This window comes from Fistularia commersonii, chromosome 6 (genome assembly GCF_037954325.1).
Source record: "Fistularia commersonii isolate RoL2024-O1a breed Wild chromosome 6, RoL_Fcom_v1.0, whole genome shotgun sequence".
Lineage (NCBI taxonomy): Eukaryota > Metazoa > Chordata > Actinopteri > Syngnathiformes > Fistulariidae > Fistularia > Fistularia commersonii.
In genome coordinates this window covers 9,778,782-9,799,413 of record NC_141289.1, presented here as the reverse complement: position 1 = coordinate 9,799,413, position 20,632 = coordinate 9,778,782, and the positions used below count along the sequence as shown (strand labels likewise).

The 20,632-nt window shown below is 40.4% G+C and overlaps 1 protein-coding gene across 3 annotated transcripts in view; it reads right to left on the bottom strand.

Annotated features, from left to right (window-relative positions):
* Positions 1 to 20,632, bottom strand: part of LOC147233347 (gamma-aminobutyric acid receptor subunit beta-3-like) — a 65,451-nt gene that overhangs the window by 11,985 nt on the left and 32,834 nt on the right. For all 3 annotated transcript variants that reach the window (XM_086148041.1, XM_086148042.1, XM_086148044.1), the window contains 4 exons: positions 10,463 to 10,683; positions 7,823 to 7,905; positions 6,846 to 6,983; positions 1,047 to 1,199 (listed from right to left, as the gene is read on the bottom strand). In XM_086148041.1, the coding sequence (XP_086004167.1) occupies positions 1,047 to 1,199; positions 6,846 to 6,983; positions 7,823 to 7,905; positions 10,463 to 10,683 (595 nt within the window). The remainder of the gene's footprint in view (positions 1 to 1,046; positions 1,200 to 6,845; positions 6,984 to 7,822; positions 7,906 to 10,462; positions 10,684 to 20,632) is intronic.

The following is a 20,632-nucleotide window of genomic DNA, read 5'->3' as shown; positions in this document are numbered from 1 at the left end:
ATTCTGTATAGAAACAGAAATTGAAATGGGATGTGTACTGCACAGGGCAGGGAATCTCCTCTGCAAGTGATTAAGACCTTCCAGAGCATAATTAGTGTCAATCTATTGAGCATCAGTGATATCCCTGATGTAAGATGCTCACATGGAGCCAAAAGGGAAGATAGAAAATAGCTCCAACATGGCCATGCCTTGTTTTACCCTGCTGCTATGTGGCGTGGCCTTCAGGTGCTGCTGGATTCCACCAGATAATGCAGCAACTCATTTTACCTAAACCTCTAAATAGCATTACTCATCAGCCACACAATGACTAAAGCTACTTGTTCAGTAAAACATTGATCGATTCATGGTCAGAATCACTGCACAAGATATCCTTCCCTCATTAAAGTCTTTGTTTTAAAGATTTTAACACGTATTCAATTATAATTGCAGCTTATTGCATCAACATGCGTTTCAAACTGCAATATAAATAAATACCTTTAAGCTGCTATTGAGTGATTGCTATTGCAATCTTATGGAAGTGTTAGAACAAATTTACTTTATACATTTTGAATCTCTATTTACACATGTGACTGCTGTAGATAGTAGTTTTGAGTTTGCTTGTGGTGTTTATACACACACACATTGGTACAAACATGAATTATGTTGCCACTTCATGTGAGTAGCCTGCAACTTCAATCTCTCAGAAGCCCCACAGTGGGTGGGCCGTTGTAGCCAAACAAGCTCTCCTTAATAAAAACTGATATCTTGCTCATTTTAGATGAGGTGTTTATTGCCTCGGAGGCCCGTCTGACCTCATCAGCAGCAGTGCAATGGTTTGACCTAGTTGCTATGAGCTAAGATTTGGACCCCCCTCCCAAATATGTTTCCATGTTGGCCATTATTTTCCAAACCAATGCCTCAAGCATTTTGAATAACATGACTCCGAGAGAAGCTTAATACATCACTTTGAGACATGCATCAGCAGGGAGGTGAGATTGTGGTTAGAAATAGTTCCCAAGCTTGTCAGATAGGGTGCTAAGATTTGCCTAACATCAAGTGCTCCTTACCTAGAGCCACTCTGGCTGCCGACGCATCATAGTTTATCCAGAAGGAGACCCAGGAGAGTATGGTAATCAGGATCGATGGCATGTACGTTTGCAGGATGAAGTAGCCGATGTTTCTTTTTAGCTTAAAGCTCAGAGAGAGTCGAGGGTAGGCACCTGAGGGGAGAGCGGACAGACATAAAAGCAGTGCAGTTAAAATCGGTTGATCTCAGATATATGCAAAGTAGCAAGTTGTGCAGAAGTGAATTTATTTAAAAATAATTAAGCCATTACTCTTTGAAGCCATGTGCCATTATTGAAAATCCAGGGGCACGCTCTGTTTTTTGTTTCGGTTTCCATGACAAAGGTTGGATTTATTGCCATGGTAACAAGTATCCCCTATTACTAGTGTAAGCAACTGTATCGCACCAAAACACACTGCTATGACTCTATGAGATGTGGCCCAGTCTCAAGGACAGCGACAACATTTCAGGCACATTTTAATTCGTCAGTACTCAGCGATTCATCCCCTTACATTATTCATGATTCTGTGCGACTTAGTGTAGCTGTGAGAATGAAGGGTTTTTCCATGCTACATGTCTGATTCTGTATTAGTTTGACCTGAAATAATATTTCCCAACAACGTTTGCCATGAGCGAGCACTTTCATTATTCTTCATTAGCTGAAATCAAAAAGTGTGTGTGCGTGCACACGTGCATGAAACCTGCACTGTGGTACGAGGGTGATGCATGATTTCTCATCAATCTCGCGGCATATGTCTCTTTATAGATTGATTCTATGGCTCGTTACTTCCCCTATTCTTAGCTAGCCTTCAATTTTTCATTTCACATGGGAGAAGTTGGGGCCATTACGCCGATATCTCCAATCCGTGGGCTTCAGCTAAATTTACTAGTGGCAAGGATACGTTGAACAAACTAGACACTTTTTCATGGCACGTAGAGACGGAAAGACAATCCCACCATGTCATTAAGATACCGTGCCTTGTGCAGGAATAAAACAAATCCTCAATGGTAATTAAAGCTCTGCAATTATTGTAATATTTGGCATTTCAGACGCTCACTTGATGCTATTTATCCTCCAAAGTATGCAGAGAGGAAAAGAGAAAAGGTATGGCAGTGACATTTACATTACATAAAAGGTTGTTACCATTATCAATATCTCAGGTTTTTTGTAGCCTTTCATATGCGTCTCTTTAAGGATTATCACCACTGTATGTCTTTTTCTATTCAGTCTCTTTCCTTCCATTTTCCAAAACCACAGACTTCTCTTTGTTTTATGTCTCCTTTCATGGCTTCGATTTTGTTATTATTACAAGCAAGTAGAAGTATTAGGTATGGTGTCATCTGTCCCTGATTACAAAATTGTTTATATATATGTTTGACCTGTTGAAGTTTCTTCACTGGAACACATCAATCTCATCAATCTAGTTCACACACATAGTCATAGATGTACAATATGGAGCAAGCATGATGTAAGAGCAGCTGGGAGAGCAACTGCATGGTGTGGAAAAGAATCACATTGCTGAAGCAAAACATAACCAGAAGGGAGAAAAAAATAACAATACAAAATGTTCATGGTTTTATATTTGAAAAAAAAACCTCAATTACTGACCTAAGGAAATAAGTAAAATACATCCAAAGCTGTTTTATTGTGTTGTTTTGTTTTTTGTTTTTTTACACTAAATTATGTGTGGCTCCACTAGTATGTAGAGGTTTAAAGTTGATTTGAAATTCAACAACTCCTGACAAAAGAAGGCAGAAACGGTGAAACGTTGCATTTTTTTTTTTTTCTTCTCACTGATTAAATAAAAGTCAGACGTATCAGCATGTTGGGTGGCAGCGAGGCACATAAGACGATCTCCCTATATTTGGCTGGTGGAGTCTGTGACAGCAGTGAGTGAACTCAGCGCTGTACGCTCACTTGATCATGTACAAAAAGAAAAAAAAGGAAACCGACTGCCACCGCTCTTAAAATATCTCATTCATTCCTTTTAACATAGCCTTAATGTCAGCTCCCCTCCAGCTCGAACACCATGTCTCTTCAGTAACGGATGCAGAGGTGGTTGAAGGCATTTGGTGCTGTGTGTGTGTGTGGGTGTGTGTGAGCGAGCTTGCGGTGGTTGAATGTGGGTGTAGAACTGTACTGGTTGTAACTGCTATAACAAACATCTCTTAGTAGGAGGAGTGGCACGTGTCACGCCAAACCGTGAGCAGTGGACAGCTGGAGATTTCGGTGTCTCGCTCAGCACCTCCTCTGCAGGCAGGGTAGAGCTTGGGAATCAAGTTAGGAACTTTCGGTTGCATGACGACAGCTATTGCCACCAGTGCCACGCTGTCTTTTCACCTTTTTAATTTCTCTTTGCGCTTATTGGGACCTGATAAGCAAGATCTTTTAACAGGATGTTGTTATGGAGACAAATGTTCACATACGGGGGCTTTTAGGCCGAACTGCCATATAACAAAAAGTCCACCCAAAAATGCAATTTCAGGTCTTCGGCGGTTATTAATCTATTTGATTTTGTTGTGCAGCAGTTTTTAGTCTCCATCTCAGGGATCCCACACGTGCAATTAGAATGATGTCCCTCTAAATCATTTTATCTTAATATTGCTAATTTCCTTGGAACTTAGCCAAAGATTTTTTTGATTTTTATTTTAGCATACTTTATGAAAGTCTGAAAGACTGAGCCAGCATATACTGGCTTAACTGGGATAAACACTCATCCCATTTTTCCAGCGTCACCAAAGAACTGTGAACACCAACTCAAACTGTGACCCCCAACCATAATCCTGTCAACAGGATATATCATTGATAATGAATTGATTTCATTATTCAGTCTATATTTGAATGTTACAATCCTTGTTATAGATATTGCTTTGATATTTTCACGTGAGCCTCTTTTCGAGTCTGAATGGTAATTCATTCATCACATGATGATATGCGTGCACATATGTTGAGTGCGAACCGCTTCGCCTGTTGAATCTTACAGCAAACCAATGGTAATGGCAGCACTCACATCACTCATTTATCCATTAAAATTTGAAAATGAGATGCATTTTTCAAGAGACGAGTTTGGCTATGTATCGGACCTAATTAAAAACTCAACATTTTAGGGCTATCAAAAAATAAATGCAGATGAATAGACAGTGTGCATGGAGAATAACTGATCTTGATCCACAAGAATCCTGGGCTGTTTTTCTGTCAGAGGTAATTGGAATCCGACCATACTTCTTGCAAGGGAGACAACATAGAGGGAAGCATGTTTTAAATCCAAGGATGGCACATTGAAGAAATAAGGAGAAGGCAAGGTAGAAAGACGGTGCAGGGAAGAATTAAATGCTGGTCGATGGAACATGGAATGGAGGAAACATGGCCATTAGCCAGCCCTTTCGAGTGGGGTGGGTTTGTTGTTGTTCACACTTCCTTCCAGGAGCACAGGAGCAGACTGCTGGACACTAAACTTTAATAGTTGCCACCCACAGGGGACACACTGCTCCTCACATTCAAGTGCTGCGCTCGCTTCGGTGCATTCACATATAACAATCAAACAGGAGCGGTGATATGTTGTTCCGGGAACGATGGCTAGTGCAGCGAAGCACATGTGCAACATTGTTAGTGCAGAGATAAAGACATAGGCAGACGGCGAGAACAAGTGCAAAAGAAAAGAACACAGCATGGAGAAGAGTCAGTGGGAAATACTGCAACGGGAATCATAGAAACACCCAAACAAAAGGGTGATTTGCTGCGCCTCCTCTGCTTTGGGTGGGGCACCCCTGGGGACAAATCCATGACAAATGTTCATACTAAATATCATGGAGCTTTTATTTTCCAACCATAACTGTGAGAGAAGCTGCCAAATATGTGCCTGCTGACCAGATTATATAGCATTCTCTTAGACGGCGCCTCTGCATCTTGGTTTAATTGATAATGATACTTGACACGTTAGAAAACACATATAATACCATCCAAAATACAACACTGCAAGTATTTCCCAATTGCCTTGAAGTGTCACCCTGCCTCTTAATTAACCAACCCTCAAAATGAAATGGTGAAGAGAGAATGGCAATCACGGACCTATAAATAACACTTGATTGATGTGTTTCACAACAGCAGCTAATGACAGAACCCACCATCTTGATTTACAAGACACACACACACACACACACACACACACACACACACACACACACACACACACACACACACACACACACACCACTCTTTTCCATTTCCATCCATATTTTTTCCATGCTTCATGCTTAATCAATAAATATTCATTAGTGGTTTGGGGGGGAAATTCAGCCAATGCCAGTGAAACTCTGAACAATGACGTATTAGTATGTGAAAGTGATTTATGGTGCTGTATTTTTTTTTTCTTAGAAACATGATTTAAACACACTTGCTAGTGATTAGCTACAACTTTGTTCTGTAAGAGATGCCCTGCTGTCAAATGATAGTAACAAAAAATATTTTAGCAAACCCCAATCAAATAATTGCAGTCAGATTTCATTGAGAGAGAAATGACCTCTGCCATGTATTTGACCACTTTTCATCATTATTGTCACCGACATTTTTCGGGTCAAAGACAACCTGGTGTGAACTCGTGTTTGCTCTGGGATCCGAGCATTTACGGTGTGTTTTGGTTCAGCACTTCTCTGCCATCACTGTGGACGCCACCGCCGCTGTTGCTTGAGGGATACTTCAAAAGGCTTCACAGTTTCCCACTCCAACCCAATTAGAAGTACTGACTAACACAACCTTGACTCTGTGGATTTAAGATAAACAGTCCAAGCTTTGGCACTGATTTGTTTGTGATTACGAATTGATTAGTTAGCTTTAAGCCAGGCCAATGCTTGATGTCAACGACATTGTCTTATACATGACGTGCATGATTCCCAATTGAATCTGAAGAGCCTGCATTTTAGAACAATGTATATTTTTAATTGGACACCTTCTAACCTTTGGTTTCCAACATGCCGAGGCATAATTTGCCTGCATCCAGGTTGAAAATATTTTTCAATAAAATCTCAATATTACATCCATAAAGTGCTTTTCATGAGCTGTATGAACGAGTAGAAGTAGAGGTATTTTCCAATCTCATTGTGCGCTGCGATGACATAGGCTATTCTGATTCTGACGACAACGAAAAAGAAAATCGATTAGTTCGTTCATTTCTGGTCAATTCTGCCAAGCATGTAAGCAGGGACGCAGTGGGGATGGGGATTTCCAAATTTATTAGACTGTGGGAGGAATCCGGAGGAAACCTGCGCAGTCACAGAGAGAACACGCAAATTCCAAATTGAACCAGGGACCTTCTTGCTGTGAGGCACAAGTGGTGGTACTATGGCGGCCATAATAGCTAAGCATCCAACACTAGTGAAGACACCACTGTAAGCACCGAGCACTTTAAAAAATATGCAGAAACCACACAAACATGAACTAAGAGCTGCAACCATCTTGAAAATACCAGCTCCCTTGGTATATGTAAAAATCATTGTACGTTCCACCAGAAACTTTGCAATCCCCTCCCAGTTTTCCAAGAAATCACGTAGACACGCCCCCCCACAGGAAATCACATAAATATAAACAAGAATGTTCAAAAAATTAACAGAAATATGGAAATAAAATCAGAAAGAAATCACTTGAAAAGAAAGACTTAAAAGTTTTGAAGAAAGAAAAGTGCAGGATATAAAAATCAGAAAAAAAAATTTCTGTACATCTACATTACATACTAGTAGGTACTTGAGAAATCTTGTTTTTCTTACATCTCAGTGCCATGTTGAGACCAATGGTCAAACTACTTACCTGTGGAAAAGACTACATTTCTGGAAACCAACTTGTAATCAACAATGGAGAACTGAGGCAGCTCGATGCGTGTCACCCCCGTCACAGCTGACTCCCCTCCTTTCCAGTAGAACTCGATGTCGTCCGTGGTGTAGCCATCTGCATGAGAAGACACACAGCGAGGTGTAACCATCTGTCTAACCATCGATGGAGACCAAGATATCCAGCATGTGTTATTAACCAACCGGGCTGTCATTTGGGGTGGAAAAAAAAGAAAACTGTTTGAAGTTGTCTCTGAGAACCAGACGTGGCTTTGAAAGACGCGAGTCAGTTAATAGGTTCAGATAAGTTCACTCAAATGTCAAAAGTGATCCGAGGATATCGGCTCTAATTAGCGAAACGCTGCTTGATAAATAAGGAACTCCAAATGCCATTAACTTAAAGCTGCTCTAAATCCCATGAAGTCAAGTATCCCCTAATTATGTTTATAACACGAGTACATTTTAGGATAGGAAAAAAGTACAATGCGAGTCTGACGCATCAATGAGGCCCTACTTTGTAAATGAATTTTGTTGCTCTTTCCAGTAGATGCCTCGGACCAAGGTGCTATGCACATGCACGTAGACTACAGCCCTGATATATTTGTTTGCTTTGAGTTTACACATAAGATGAAGAAATATGAGTGACAAATGGAAGAATTTCAAGCAGAGTTTTTATCAGACAATGGAAAAAACAAAGTCCTGTGTTTTGGACAACATAAATCCTTCCAGTTCTTTTTCAATTACAAGCCATTTTTAATGGTCAACATTTGGCAAACAATATATATATATATTTGATACGAAACGTGAGATCTGTAACTTCAGAAGAAGAAAAACAATCTCATTTTGATATTGTTTCATTTCAACTGATATTTTCCATGTGAGAATGCGTCAGTTATTTTTTTTCTTTCTCAGAAGCAGCGTAGTTGGTCCTGAATACCATCAGGTCTCTTTACTCACAGCTCTCTATCTCCAGAGTGCAGTTCTGCTCATCAAGGGGATACCTCCTGAGATCCATCATGCATGCCGCAGTTGTAGTTATCCTGCAAAAGGAAGATGGGGACGGTGGGGGGATGTGGCCACGGGAAGATGGATAGGGGGCGAACAAATGAGAAACAGTTTGGTGATTTTTTTCAGGCTTATTTGAATTGTTAAAAAAAAATCTTGTGAAAATGTATTTATGTAATGAGGGAGGTGGAGATAAAGGAAACAAATTAAAATTTCAAAGGTAAGGGCTTTATCAGAGTGATGTTTAGATGAAAATGAAAGTTTCATAATTGGCATTGTCTTCTAATTATGAGGTCAAGACTCCTCCTCTGGGCTAAAATTACAATACATAATGGCGTAAGCAGCGAAGCATTCATGCATCTGTTCCCATCCATCTCAATTCAACAAATCTTGCAACCATTTGCCTGGTAATTCTATGACAAATGGTAAAGGAGAAACGCAGGTTGGTGGAGTTCTCTGCCTGTGTCAATTGGGTCACACACGGCGTGTCTGCACTTCTACGACGTGAGATTTTGCTCAGCTGACGATCAGACAGTCAAAACAAGCAGCGGAGTGAAATGCATATTCAGAACGATTTGGGATAAGTCTGCCCTGATTAAAAGCACATCGCTTGGCAGTTTGCCACCGCGCATCTTTATTTAGTTAAGGCTGAGATGAGGCTACGGGAAACCTATTGTGCGAAGATATTACACGGCAAGAAATGACAAAACATTCCTTCCTCAAGATGGGGACATTTACTGTTCATCTTTAATCGATAGCTTATCGTAAGATCTTTGTCAGTATCGTTATCTATAAACTCGAAAGTCTGTCCCCACTTTGATCGAAATGCCCCTAAAAATAGGCCTTTACATAAATATATACAAACCAAAAGCATGAACAATTTGATATTTATTTATTCTTTTGTTCATTAGCTATACTGCTTATCATAGGCTAGAGCCTATCCCAGCTGTCACTGAATGAGAGGCGGGGTTACCTGGGACTGGTCGACCGTAGATTGCAGGGCCGCATACAGAGGTGCACAACTATTGAAGTCCTCATTCACACCTCATTTGGACACACAACCATTTATTCCATCATTCACAAGTTATCGAGACATACAATCATACAACCTATCATTCACACGACTGGGCAATTAAGGTTCCCCTATCAAACTACGGCATGATTTTGGACTGTGGGACAAAAGTGGAGAACCCAGAGGAACCACAGACACTTCACACAGAAAGGCCCCCTGTGCGAATTGAGCCAGGGAGCTTCTTGCTGTGACGCAGACGCGCTAACAACTGCTACCATTCATAATATACAGAAACCAACTATGTAAACAATGTATTACATGACAAGGCATTTCCCAGATGACACATTCACTTCCTGATACTTCTTCAATTTTACATATTTGATCAAAATATCACTGTGACGTGATCAGCATCCTTCGCTTGTGTTTAACAACTGCAGGCTTGCACCCCTTTCAGCCCCTGTCCGCAACTACTCCAAAAGTGATCCCCGATGACTTGAATCCACAAAAGGCTGCCAAAGTAAATGACCTCAGGGAAAAGGAACTGTAACTAAATCCTGCAGTCTGTTCAAAGTCCAGCAACTACACAACATCAAAATGAAATGGAGCAGGTCAGTGGTAAATTGTATTCTCGGCTTTGCTAAAATAGCTGTGCTTTTTCAGTGCAGGATATATAGATTGTACATGGACCTTTAGTGAGGCGGAAAGACAGGGCTGCTGTAAACTCTGGGTTTGTGTTTCTGTGGGTTGAAAGGGGGGCTCAGTAACAGTTTGAACTGGGGGCTATGTTGAGCAAATATAGTATGCGTATTCTTTAACGCCCCAATAAGAAGACGCTATATTCAGAATGTTACTCAACACCAACATACCTGACACATTTATGTAACAGCTCCCAATTCCACCTCACCCATTCTCCCTTTCATCTCTTGAAAGCGTTGAGAGGTCTATAAGTAGCCCACGAGGCTAAGTACTATGAACTGTACTTGCATAATCAAGCGTTGCTGCATGACTGTAACGTAAACACTGACAGATGCGAACATACACACAAGAATGCAAGTATGCGTACGCACGCACACACACACACACAATTTATTTTTTCATTTGTACTCTAATAATTCAAAGCACACATCCATATTCATAGGTCACGCAAACTCTTGTGAACCTGCCCGTTCGAGAAGATCAATGGAAATTCAAAACAAGGGCTTTATGAAACAAATATCAAACAGCCGCCAACATAACATTGCATTAATGCACCTTCTCACCTTTTTTTTTCATAGTTCTGTTTCATGGATTATCTCACTGAGCGTCCTTTTTCCTTACAAAAAAAATCAAATCACTCATAATCCTTTGTTGCTTGGCGGCCAGCAACGGATGAACTGCCAAATTCACACATTGGGGAAAAGGGTGTTGCTGCGGTACAGTTTCAGACAGTTGGAATAGTTTGAAAATGTTTTTCACTCTTTTGATCAATTTGTTGCCTGCTGGTAGAAGTATTAGTATTTTTTTAACATGAGAATAAAAACATAATTCAAAAAACATCTCTATATATGATGCCGTATGATTCGGTGGAACACGGAACTTACCTGAGACCATAGAGAACGGTTCCATCCGGATGTAGTCGGATCATGCGGTTTTTGACAGTGACGCCGTGGACAAAAGACTTCTTATCATTAAGGAAATAGGTATCTGGCACCCAGAGCTGGTCAGCCACCCTGTTATCCAGGGTCAGGTTAAGGGGGATTCCTAAGTAGGCTAGTCGCTTGTCTCTCCAATACTGCTGAAAATACATGGTCAAGGTGTAGTCCTGCGGAGAGAATAAGATAGACCAAATTAGAGAAGACCACGAGATACTTGTCTTCAGAGCCGTAACATTTCAACAAACAGATAATCAGATACCAGTATCAGAACTGCCATGGTTACTGCCATAATATTCAAAATGTGCAGATGGAATGTCAAAACATTGATTAGACACCCACTAAATCAACATCCATGACCTTCTATCCCTCAGTTGACCCCCCACCCCCTGCCTCCCCACTGACAACCAGTTCTGACAGGGAATTAAGAACAGCAACAAAATGAGAGATTTAAGGAATGCAAAATTAGCTGGGACATTCTCTCTAAATTTTAATGTGGCAGTAATTTACACAGGATGGCAAAGTGTTTAGGGCCTCTGCCTCCAGAGTTTCCACCAGGTTCCTCATTTTCCTGTCACAGCCTAAAAGCATGCAAGAAGAGGGTAGTAGGAGACCCTAAAAACTAAAAGACCATATAAGTGAGTGTGTGAATGTTTCTAAGTCTCTATGTGGCCCCGTGATCAACTTGCAACTGGCCCAGGGTGAACCCTGCCTCTTGTCGCCTGATAGATGGAATAGGCTCCAGAACCCCGGGACCTTGACTGGGTTACAAGTGTTAGAGATAATGAATGAGTGCTTTAAACAGGAAAATTCCAGAGCTGAAATAGGGTTGTTTACATACTATCGGTAAACCAGAACAGAATCATGCAATACTGTCACATGCAAGCAGGGTTGGCAGTACACATATTAAAAGCTCTGTTCGCGTGTGTGTTTGTGTATTTGACCGGGACTTGGAACCATCTTAATTCAAAAATAATGGCATGGGACTATAGGCTCAGATGTTAGAGCTGGAGCTACAGTTGGTAGTGGAAATTTGGAGACATGACACAGCAATCTATCCTACAGCAATCTGTCACACCTCCCCTCTGATATCTAGTAACCATAGCAGGTATGTTTCATCATACAACAGTGTGTGGGCAGACTGACTCATGAGCCGCAGCTTCAGCAAAGCATGTCATTTGACAACTTCATTTAATATACCAACGGTTTGCTCTCACTCTGCCACTACAGTGGCACAGTGACTCACAAAGGCTCGAAGTTTAGGCTTAATGGGTCTAAAAAGAATTCTGGGACATACGTTAGCTTTTCAACAGCATTTACTTTGTCTCTGTAGACAACTGAAAGAGAAATATGTGCCTGCAGTGATAACTGTGCGATCCCCGGGGGTCATACTCTTCTTTTTTAAATACATGGCCATTTTGAATTGCGCAAACATCTCAATCAAGCAACTTGAGAATCCAATGACTTCTTTAAATGATACATGGCAGCACACATTAAGGTGATCTGCTAAGTGCTATATATGTTATAGCTGTTCAACCTTCATGTTTATTTACTGTATCAATTTTCTGGGGGTTGAGTAACGATTATTTTATTATTGATTAATCCGACAACAATACAGCCTCTCATCAAGTGTGGCTCGAGGGATTGCAGTGTCTACTGGTTGATTCTGGATAACGAATTATTTTCAACCTGAGTTGATTTCCTTTTTTTTCCATATTTGGTGCTAATTTGTATAATGTGAGTATGTTAACAGCCTAAACAAAAATGGCATGTTTGTCAATTGCCCTTTAACATGATGCCTGCCATAAGAGATGAAGTTGGAGCAATTAGCTTCAATCCTGTGTTTTGGATTATTTACTGCATGATTAGTAGTTGTTTTTTTTTTCTTTTTAATATGAGCCACTGAGCAGAAATGATTTATACTTCTTTAAAAAGGAGGGTGTTCCAACTCTGAGACTAGTTCCCCTATGGCTATCGGAGAGGCACATAGTCTTAGACAGCAGAAACTGGCATGATCCTTGTCCGTGACCTCATTCATCTCTAATCATTTTGCATTAATTAAACAAATCACATCAGTATTTTGCATTAACTGATTTAAATGTGTGTGATATTTGCATCACAGCATTCTTGATGGCATGGGGTCTGTTAAAGTGAGATACAAACATGTAATGTAGTGCGTTACTGACAAAGAATGATTTCCACCCACAAACCCATTGGAATTCAAACGGGAATATCAATGGAGGAAAGCACACTGCTACTACTACCACTACTACTAAGTGCTTTGTATTGGCTAAAACCCCATGAGTGCACACTGGCTGGTAAGGACTTAAGATGTATGATTTGGTTTTGTGAGAAAGCCCATAAGAAGATGAGTGTTTGCCGGTACCGGAATGTTGGACGGGACAACAGCAGCAGTGGGTAGGAAGGACGAAGCTCCGTCTTTTCTGCCTTTCACAGCAAGCAAACCCCACTTGACCTCCTTCCAAGTTTCTGTCTGCCTGCACCCCATCTTTCTTTTGCTTTCCCTTTTACACTGCGGGCAATTCCACGAGTGACCCTCTGCCCGCTGTGGCACTAAAATGGAACACAACCGCACCAAGCTGGCGATGATAAAGCGCATGGATCTGTCTGCACTGCAGTTTTTGCTTTTCACACAAAACAAAGACAAATAATAAAAAAGGGGGAAAAAAAAAGCATGACTTCCCCCAAAATACTCAAGCGTGCTGTAGCTGTTACATAACCGTAGTTGTTTCTTTTGGCACATCCCTCATGCACATAACTCTTTTCCCCCCTTAAATGCCTACAAAACACTTGCATTTTCATGAGAAAACTTAAAAATAGAATGGAACAAAATCACGCAGGGCTCGTAACATGTTCTTCATCGCAGGTCTGATCTAGGTAATTAGTCACTCCTTTACTGCTACTAATACAGCCAGCTTGGTGAACCAGGTCATAGGCATGGTATATGAACAGGGATCTTAGTCAGCACAGGATACAGATTGGTCCCACAGCATGAAAAGGAAATCACATTGGCAGTGCGCCATGAAAATACAGTGATGGTGGAACCACATTTTAGGTTGCCTGCACGCCCCAAAAGGTTGGAGCTGATCTGGTTCTAGGGCGAGGTAGTATTACTATGTGAGAAGGAAGTTAATTGAGTAGTTATATTCGCATGGTTCATGGGATAATTTCTTAAAAATATCCAAAGAAATTCTGGACATTGCCAGAAATAATAAAAGAAATGAAAATGAACAATGCAGTCGGCTTGGGATTTCACATTGGCAGATACACTTTTCACAAGGCATCACAAATCTAAGGATGACCTTTTGTTTCTTTTCCTATTAGGCTTCACTATGCAGCGAGCGCGCAATCAGTCCCATAAGGAAAGAGAAATGGAATTTGAAAGCCCAGCATTCGGGGGTTGAACCATCAAGACTAATGATTCCACAAGATAACAGATCATCTGCCATTGATTGCACAAGGTTGGCCTGTAAGTGAAAGAAAAATAAATTCTTTCAGATTCCAGGGTTTTCTGGCATGTAGTGCAATATGTGTTATCAGTCATACTCCTATTAGGGGTCAGTGTGAATTGATAGCAGTATGTGGTGGAAATTAGATTTGCCGTAGGACTGTAGACTCTCTTCTACCAACACCAATGTAACCTTATCCTCAGTCACTCCTGACAAATGGCTGTTCTGTTTTTTAATGCAGCCTCACATCGAGCCACCCACCCCTCCTTCTTTGGTATGATATCCCATCTCCTGTCAGAGCATCAGCAGGTGGGCAGCCAGGGACGTGAATATACTCTGAATTGACCTTATAACCTGTAAAACAGATGAGCAAAGAATCCGACCAAACTTACACAGAGGCAAAAAAAAAAAAATTGGAGATGAGGACAAGCGCTGCTATACAGAATATGTTTCTACAATTTATTTTTAATCTGATTTGCCACGACTTATGCAGATAATGAATTATTGAAAACTTTTCCTGCAGGGACAAAATGACACTGACCAGTGGAGATGATTGCCAGAAAGCCTCAATTATTTAATTAACTCAACTGGATAATCACTTTCATTCGGGCCATTTGAGAATTCAGATAAGTGGAGTTTTGGCTGTGAACTGACCCATATTCAATTTAATCTCCCCCTCTGCAGTGCCACCATCCTGACTGCTATGTTGTGATACCACTAAAATCTAGGAAATACCCTACTAGCATTGTGTGCTGTATGGCATATGCTGGTTGTTTATAAAATATCAGCGGCGCCTCATCTTCATCAGACTGCAGTGCAATAGTAAAGGGGGGGATGGAGGTGTCATACATGGCGCCATTACATCTGACATGCATCAAAGCTGCTTCGCTCAACAGAAACATGAAAAATAAACGAGCACAGCTCTAATATATATATTTTCCTGGTTTGACTCCCCTGTTTTTTTCCCCAGCCAAAGAAAAAACAATTATATGATATGTAGTCACCACATACTCTATGTGAACCTCTGTGCTGCAAAGCAGTTTGAATCACTTCAGTGTAATTTTGGAGCATTCTCCCAGGATGTCCCTGAGGCTGTATATCACCGCAGTGCAGGGGAATCCCTCTGTGATCTCCTTAAACCCCCCCATCTCTCCATCCGCTATAGAATGGTAAAAATAGCAATGTTGTTTATTGAGAGTAAACAGCAGTAAGGTGATTGAACTGTCCTTTTTCTCGAAATGACAGTACTGGCCTTCGGTATGTTGGATAGTTTGCTCGGTGTTTAATATCTTGTGATGTATCTCCTCATGAAATGGAAATAGGGGTGACCATATGGAATTTAGACACATAATTTCTATCTTATGCGCAAAGTACTGGAATTCACGAGACCAATGTTCTTTAAATTACTGGCTTATCACTTTTTCTCCCTGAAGGTGTGATAGATTTTTTTTAATAGTTTCACCCGATCAACAGTATGCAGGGTTTCTGGTTTGGCCATTATGTTACTTGGGGGCAAATCATGTTTACAGATGTTTTCTTTGCGAGGATCTCAATGGGAATCTGTGATCCCAATTGAGATTTTATTTCTGGAGGATCCACTGCAATTGAGCTTCAGTAATGTTTAATTAATTATAACAGCAATGCTGCCAAAATGCTTCTGATGAGTGCATTGACGCTAGCACCACTGCTACCATCTGTGTGCTAATTATGGTTTTAATACAGGCACAAACATGAGTGCATTTTATCTATTTGACACACGTTGCAGCAACTACAGACATTTTAATTATCCGATCATCAACCTGTCTTGTTATTGATCAGGTAATTTTTATTATCATCACAGCGATTTTTAGTTGTACATCACATCTTTCCAGCGGGAATAGAGTTGTTCCTGTCATTTCTGTTAATATCTACATTGTCTGGGGCCACCCCTTCTAATGTAATACAAGTGTTTGCTCCTGTTTAGTAACATCCTGGATTCACTGAATATAGGATTTGATGTCAATTATATTGGCTGTTTTATTATATAAAATATTAGAATGTTAATGATCCAATTATACACCCTCCTCTTTGCTTATCCAATTTACTTAATTTAAATGTAATTACTTTGTGAATTGTTTTTTGGGGGTGACACAGTGGCCCATGAGTAATTCCCTGCACGAAAGACCCTGGTTCTATTTCGACAGGGGGACCTTTATTGTGTGGAGTTTGCATGTTTTCCCTTTTCCTGCATGGGTTTCCTCCGGGTTCTACAGTTTCCTCCCACAGTCCAAAAACATGCAGCAGCTTAATTGGAAAGATTTGGAAAATTGCCCAGATGTGAATAATTGTCTGTCTGTAAATGGGATTGACCAGTCCAGTTTAACACACGGCAGCTAAGACAGGCTCCAGAACCCCCTGGGACTCTGAGTAGAATAAGCTGTAGACGATGGCTGGATTTATTTGGAATATTTGACCAGTGCTTACAATAATAACTACTGGCAAAAAGCTGACTGGTTTGTATGACAGTTTGAATATGATTATTTCCTGATGGCTAGCGTGGCAGCCATTTTGAGGCAAGTCAAGGCGGGGTGACCAACGGTGTAACCAGCAGAAGGGTAAATATCGATTACATTTGCATTAAATAAAATGTTGAAATAGAAGGTCATGAAAGTGAGCTGTGATAAACTGTTTAGATGTTTGTTGTGAAAAGGCATGTTTGGGTGTTTTTTAGACCATTTTTTCATTAGCCCCAGGATCCTTCTAGAAACTGCTGTTAGGGAAAGGATCCTCTTTTATAGCACCTGACAATGTCATATCACCAGTATTATTACCCCTGGATTATGTGGTTTGTTACAACACCATATTTTATGGATAGAATAACATTTTTTTTAATACTGTAATCGCATACACGCGTACACACACACACACACACACACACACACACACACTCTTTATAATAAATGCAGTGGTTCATTTAATTGCTATAATTTGCTTGTTAATTTTAATGAGCATAATTGAGAATTGAGCACCAAAAAGAGATATGTATTTTCAATAGATGTATTTTTTTATTTTTGGAATACATAACCTCAAAGGTAAAAACCCAATGGGTTGGTGCTTGGATATAAGGGAACACACAGGTGCACATTTAGTCCTGCCCAAGGACACTTTGGCATGCAGGCGGGAGGAGTTGGTCGAACTGTTGACCCTCCAATCAGAACCTTTCAACATTTTTGAAAATCTTACCTTCAAATGCACATTTTCAAACTTCGACAAAGTAAATTCTGTAAGTAATTTAGACTAAAAGCCTGCTCTTTAAACCTCATATATCTGCTTGTGTCCGTTAAATTAAGTAAGTCGACTGATGACCCTCGCAGTAACACTCATCATAAATCCATTCAAACTTAACCTGCCCCTAATTATTAAAATCAGTCGTTTGAGTGACAAGAGGTTAGAATGAGTTCGGTGCCTGTCAATTTTGGATTTCCCTGGCCAACGCCCACAGTGTCTTTGAGATGGTTGCATTTCTTTCTCGGGAACAAGGCACAATAAGAGGGTGAGTGCAAAGTACAATCAGCAGAAAAGGCATTTTCCCTCTTAAATCATGAGTCCTTTCAGCAAGGTTGACACTGCAAACAGGAGGTTCCCACTCAGCTTATTCTAAATTATCACTTCATCCTACAGTGTGCTCTCTCCTGAGGCCAATTACATTCCATCAGTCAGGAAGCCGGATACTGGATAAAAGAAATGTGGGTATATTAAGCCACACTCCAAGCACAGAGAAAAGAGGCACTCTTTTTACACTGCTGGAAGACCTATATACAGATAATTAGGGTGCATTGGCAACATCTGATTCAAAGATGGTTTTATGCAGGAGGGCATACTGTCTATTAGAGCTGCAGAATTTTCTGAACATTAATTAGGTTCACCAGACTTGTAATTCTCATGTTTTCTTTTTTTTTTTTTTTTAAATACAAAACAATTTCTGAATATTTCCCTACAAAAAAACATGAACGCGTATTTTCCCAGGCCGCAAATTAAAACCGCTTATTAATGAGTTTTGTATAATGTTTTCTGCAAAGGCATCAAATTGCATCACATGAGTAAGATGGTGATTGGACACAGATGATTGAAAATTATTATCCATCCATCCATCTATCTTTTGCCGCTTATCCTGCACTCCGTGTTGCAAGGGATGCTGGAGCCTGAAACTTAAATTATTTATTTTTAAACATAGCTGTATCATTTTCTTTTGGTGTGGTATCACCACAGGTTTCAACAGGTTTCTAAATGATTTTCTTCCCTGACTGCATTCTGTGCAGGACGTGTACAGGTGCACCTTTCTGTCTTGGTCTGTCCCGACTCCCCTGCACACCTAACGGACTTGTACTTATAATATGTCAACCCCGTTACATTCACAGAATATACATCCTTTCAACTTTTAATCATGTAATTGGCATTTTGGATATGTTTTCTTGGATTTTTGAGCATCACAAACCAACTTATCTCAAACAGCATAACTTTATTTATTCTGAAAATAGACATATTTTGACCCCGCCACCTCAGGATTAGCAGCATAGATAATAAAAATGAAAAGAATATTTTGATGCAAAAATTGAATGTCGGGTATTGTACTGTGATCAAGGTTTAATTTACATTTATAACAATGTTGTTAATTTCTCTTATTCTTGGTTCTTCTTAGATATATATTTAAGTTGATGCAATTGTCTAATTGTGATATTTTTTTATGTATCCCAATGTTTATACAATATGCACTTGTACAATTAGTACAATGTTTATTTTCTGAATTCAAACCGGTTTTGACAAATCATATTCTCGAGCACCATATCCAGATTCCTTCAGGTGACCAGAGTTGCAATGGAGACAGGTTTTAGGTTTGACATCGACTCGTGACCTTCCGCAGAGATAACAAGGGCAATAAGAGACAGTAGATAAGAGCAGCTAGTTTGGGGGCTTGTTGTGTTCCTGGTTCAGAGCGAAAAAGTAAAACAATGATGGCAATAGGAACATTGAGGAAAAAAAGAGAAATCTTTTCACCTCTCTTTAATGACAGATTTTTGTTTTCTCTTCTACACTTACACACAGCCGTGGGTGTATCGATGACTAGCTTGTTCAGCCTGTTACTGCAACTCCATCCTCAGTGCAGTTTCTGGCCAGATCCCTGTGTGTGGAGCTAAACCTTCATCATGCTGTGATTCAATTTCTCTCCAAATTAGCAAGACCTTCTTTCAGAAAGGAATGCATTGCATTCATAGCTTTTAAGAATTTTTAACCCACTTCTGCAAGAGAAAGAAAGGGCCATTTTGGCTAATGAGCTTTTATGCATAAAGATTTTCTCCAATACAGAAGTTTACAACATGATGACTAAAATGACCTCGCTGTAATGGCTGGAGTTTTAGCTTACGGTATTATAAAAAAAAAACTTGCCCGACGGGGGAGGAGGGAAAGGGGGGTGAGGGACTAACAAGTTGACAAATGCAGGGTAAACCATTTCTAAATTAACAACAACTCCGCGCACATACACACGCGCATAATCCGTTTCGCCTTGCTCTGATCTTGTCCTAGCAGGTCTTCCTCATCAGCAGATGCCAGAGGCACACCGCAAATAAACCTCTGAGGTAATTAGTGCGCCTCTCTCCGACGCTCAAGCATCTGCTTGCTCAGGAGCCCACGGCATCGGGAGTAACAGAAGTTCTCATGGTTGACCTACACTCACAGGCGGACTCTTGAACAAATCAAATGATTTATTCAGTCACTACACAGGAAGTTCGTGTGGTATTTTGGTTAGCTATGTCTTTCAGCAAGAATGAAAGGTAAAAGTGTACGAGACGGTCGTGAAACCAGCAATGCTGATTGAGATAAAATGGCGCTGAGTAGAAGACGGGAGGCAACGCTAGATGCTAGATGTTCCGGAGATAAAGTCAGACTGAGATGGTTTGGGTATGTACAGAGGAGAGACAGTGAAGATCTGGGTAGAAGGATGCTGGATTTTGAATTGCCAGGCAGAGGGTCTAGAGGAGGACCAGAGACGATGCAGAGGAGAGGCCCCATTCACTTTCCTTTCGAAGATTTTGTTCAACAGCTTCTGTGTACTTTTTCTCCATTTATTTCCAATGCTATCATTTGCTGAGGGCATTGAGAGTTGACACAGGCTCAGTGATCGTTCCTGTGTTTACAGGACGATGTCACTGTTCCTATTTCACACAGGCAATATTCCAGGAAGGATCCCCGTTGTTTGCTCACTACTGTAAGTGTGACAGACTGTGTATGCACGGGATGCTCAGATCAATATTTTAGCCCCATAAGGAAGACATGAGTAGGTTTACATAAGTGAAGTTTACTATCAAATATCAAAATTAAATAAAAAAAAAGCAAAACAAACAAACAAAAACCAAACAAAACACAATATTCATTTTGATGCTGAAAGAGCTCACTGAGTCAAGCGAACTGAATTATCCCCAGGACACAAGAGGGAGCTGTTGGTTTCTCAGCTGTGCTAGTGTGGCTTGTATTTGACCCTTGTTTTTCACTTGTTTGCATCAAAAACATAAAAAAAACAAGAATAACCATTTTGAAAACTTGTAGGACAAAATGTGTGTTAATAGTTAATATGTTCAATGTATATTGTGAAACCAATTTGGAGGACGTTAAA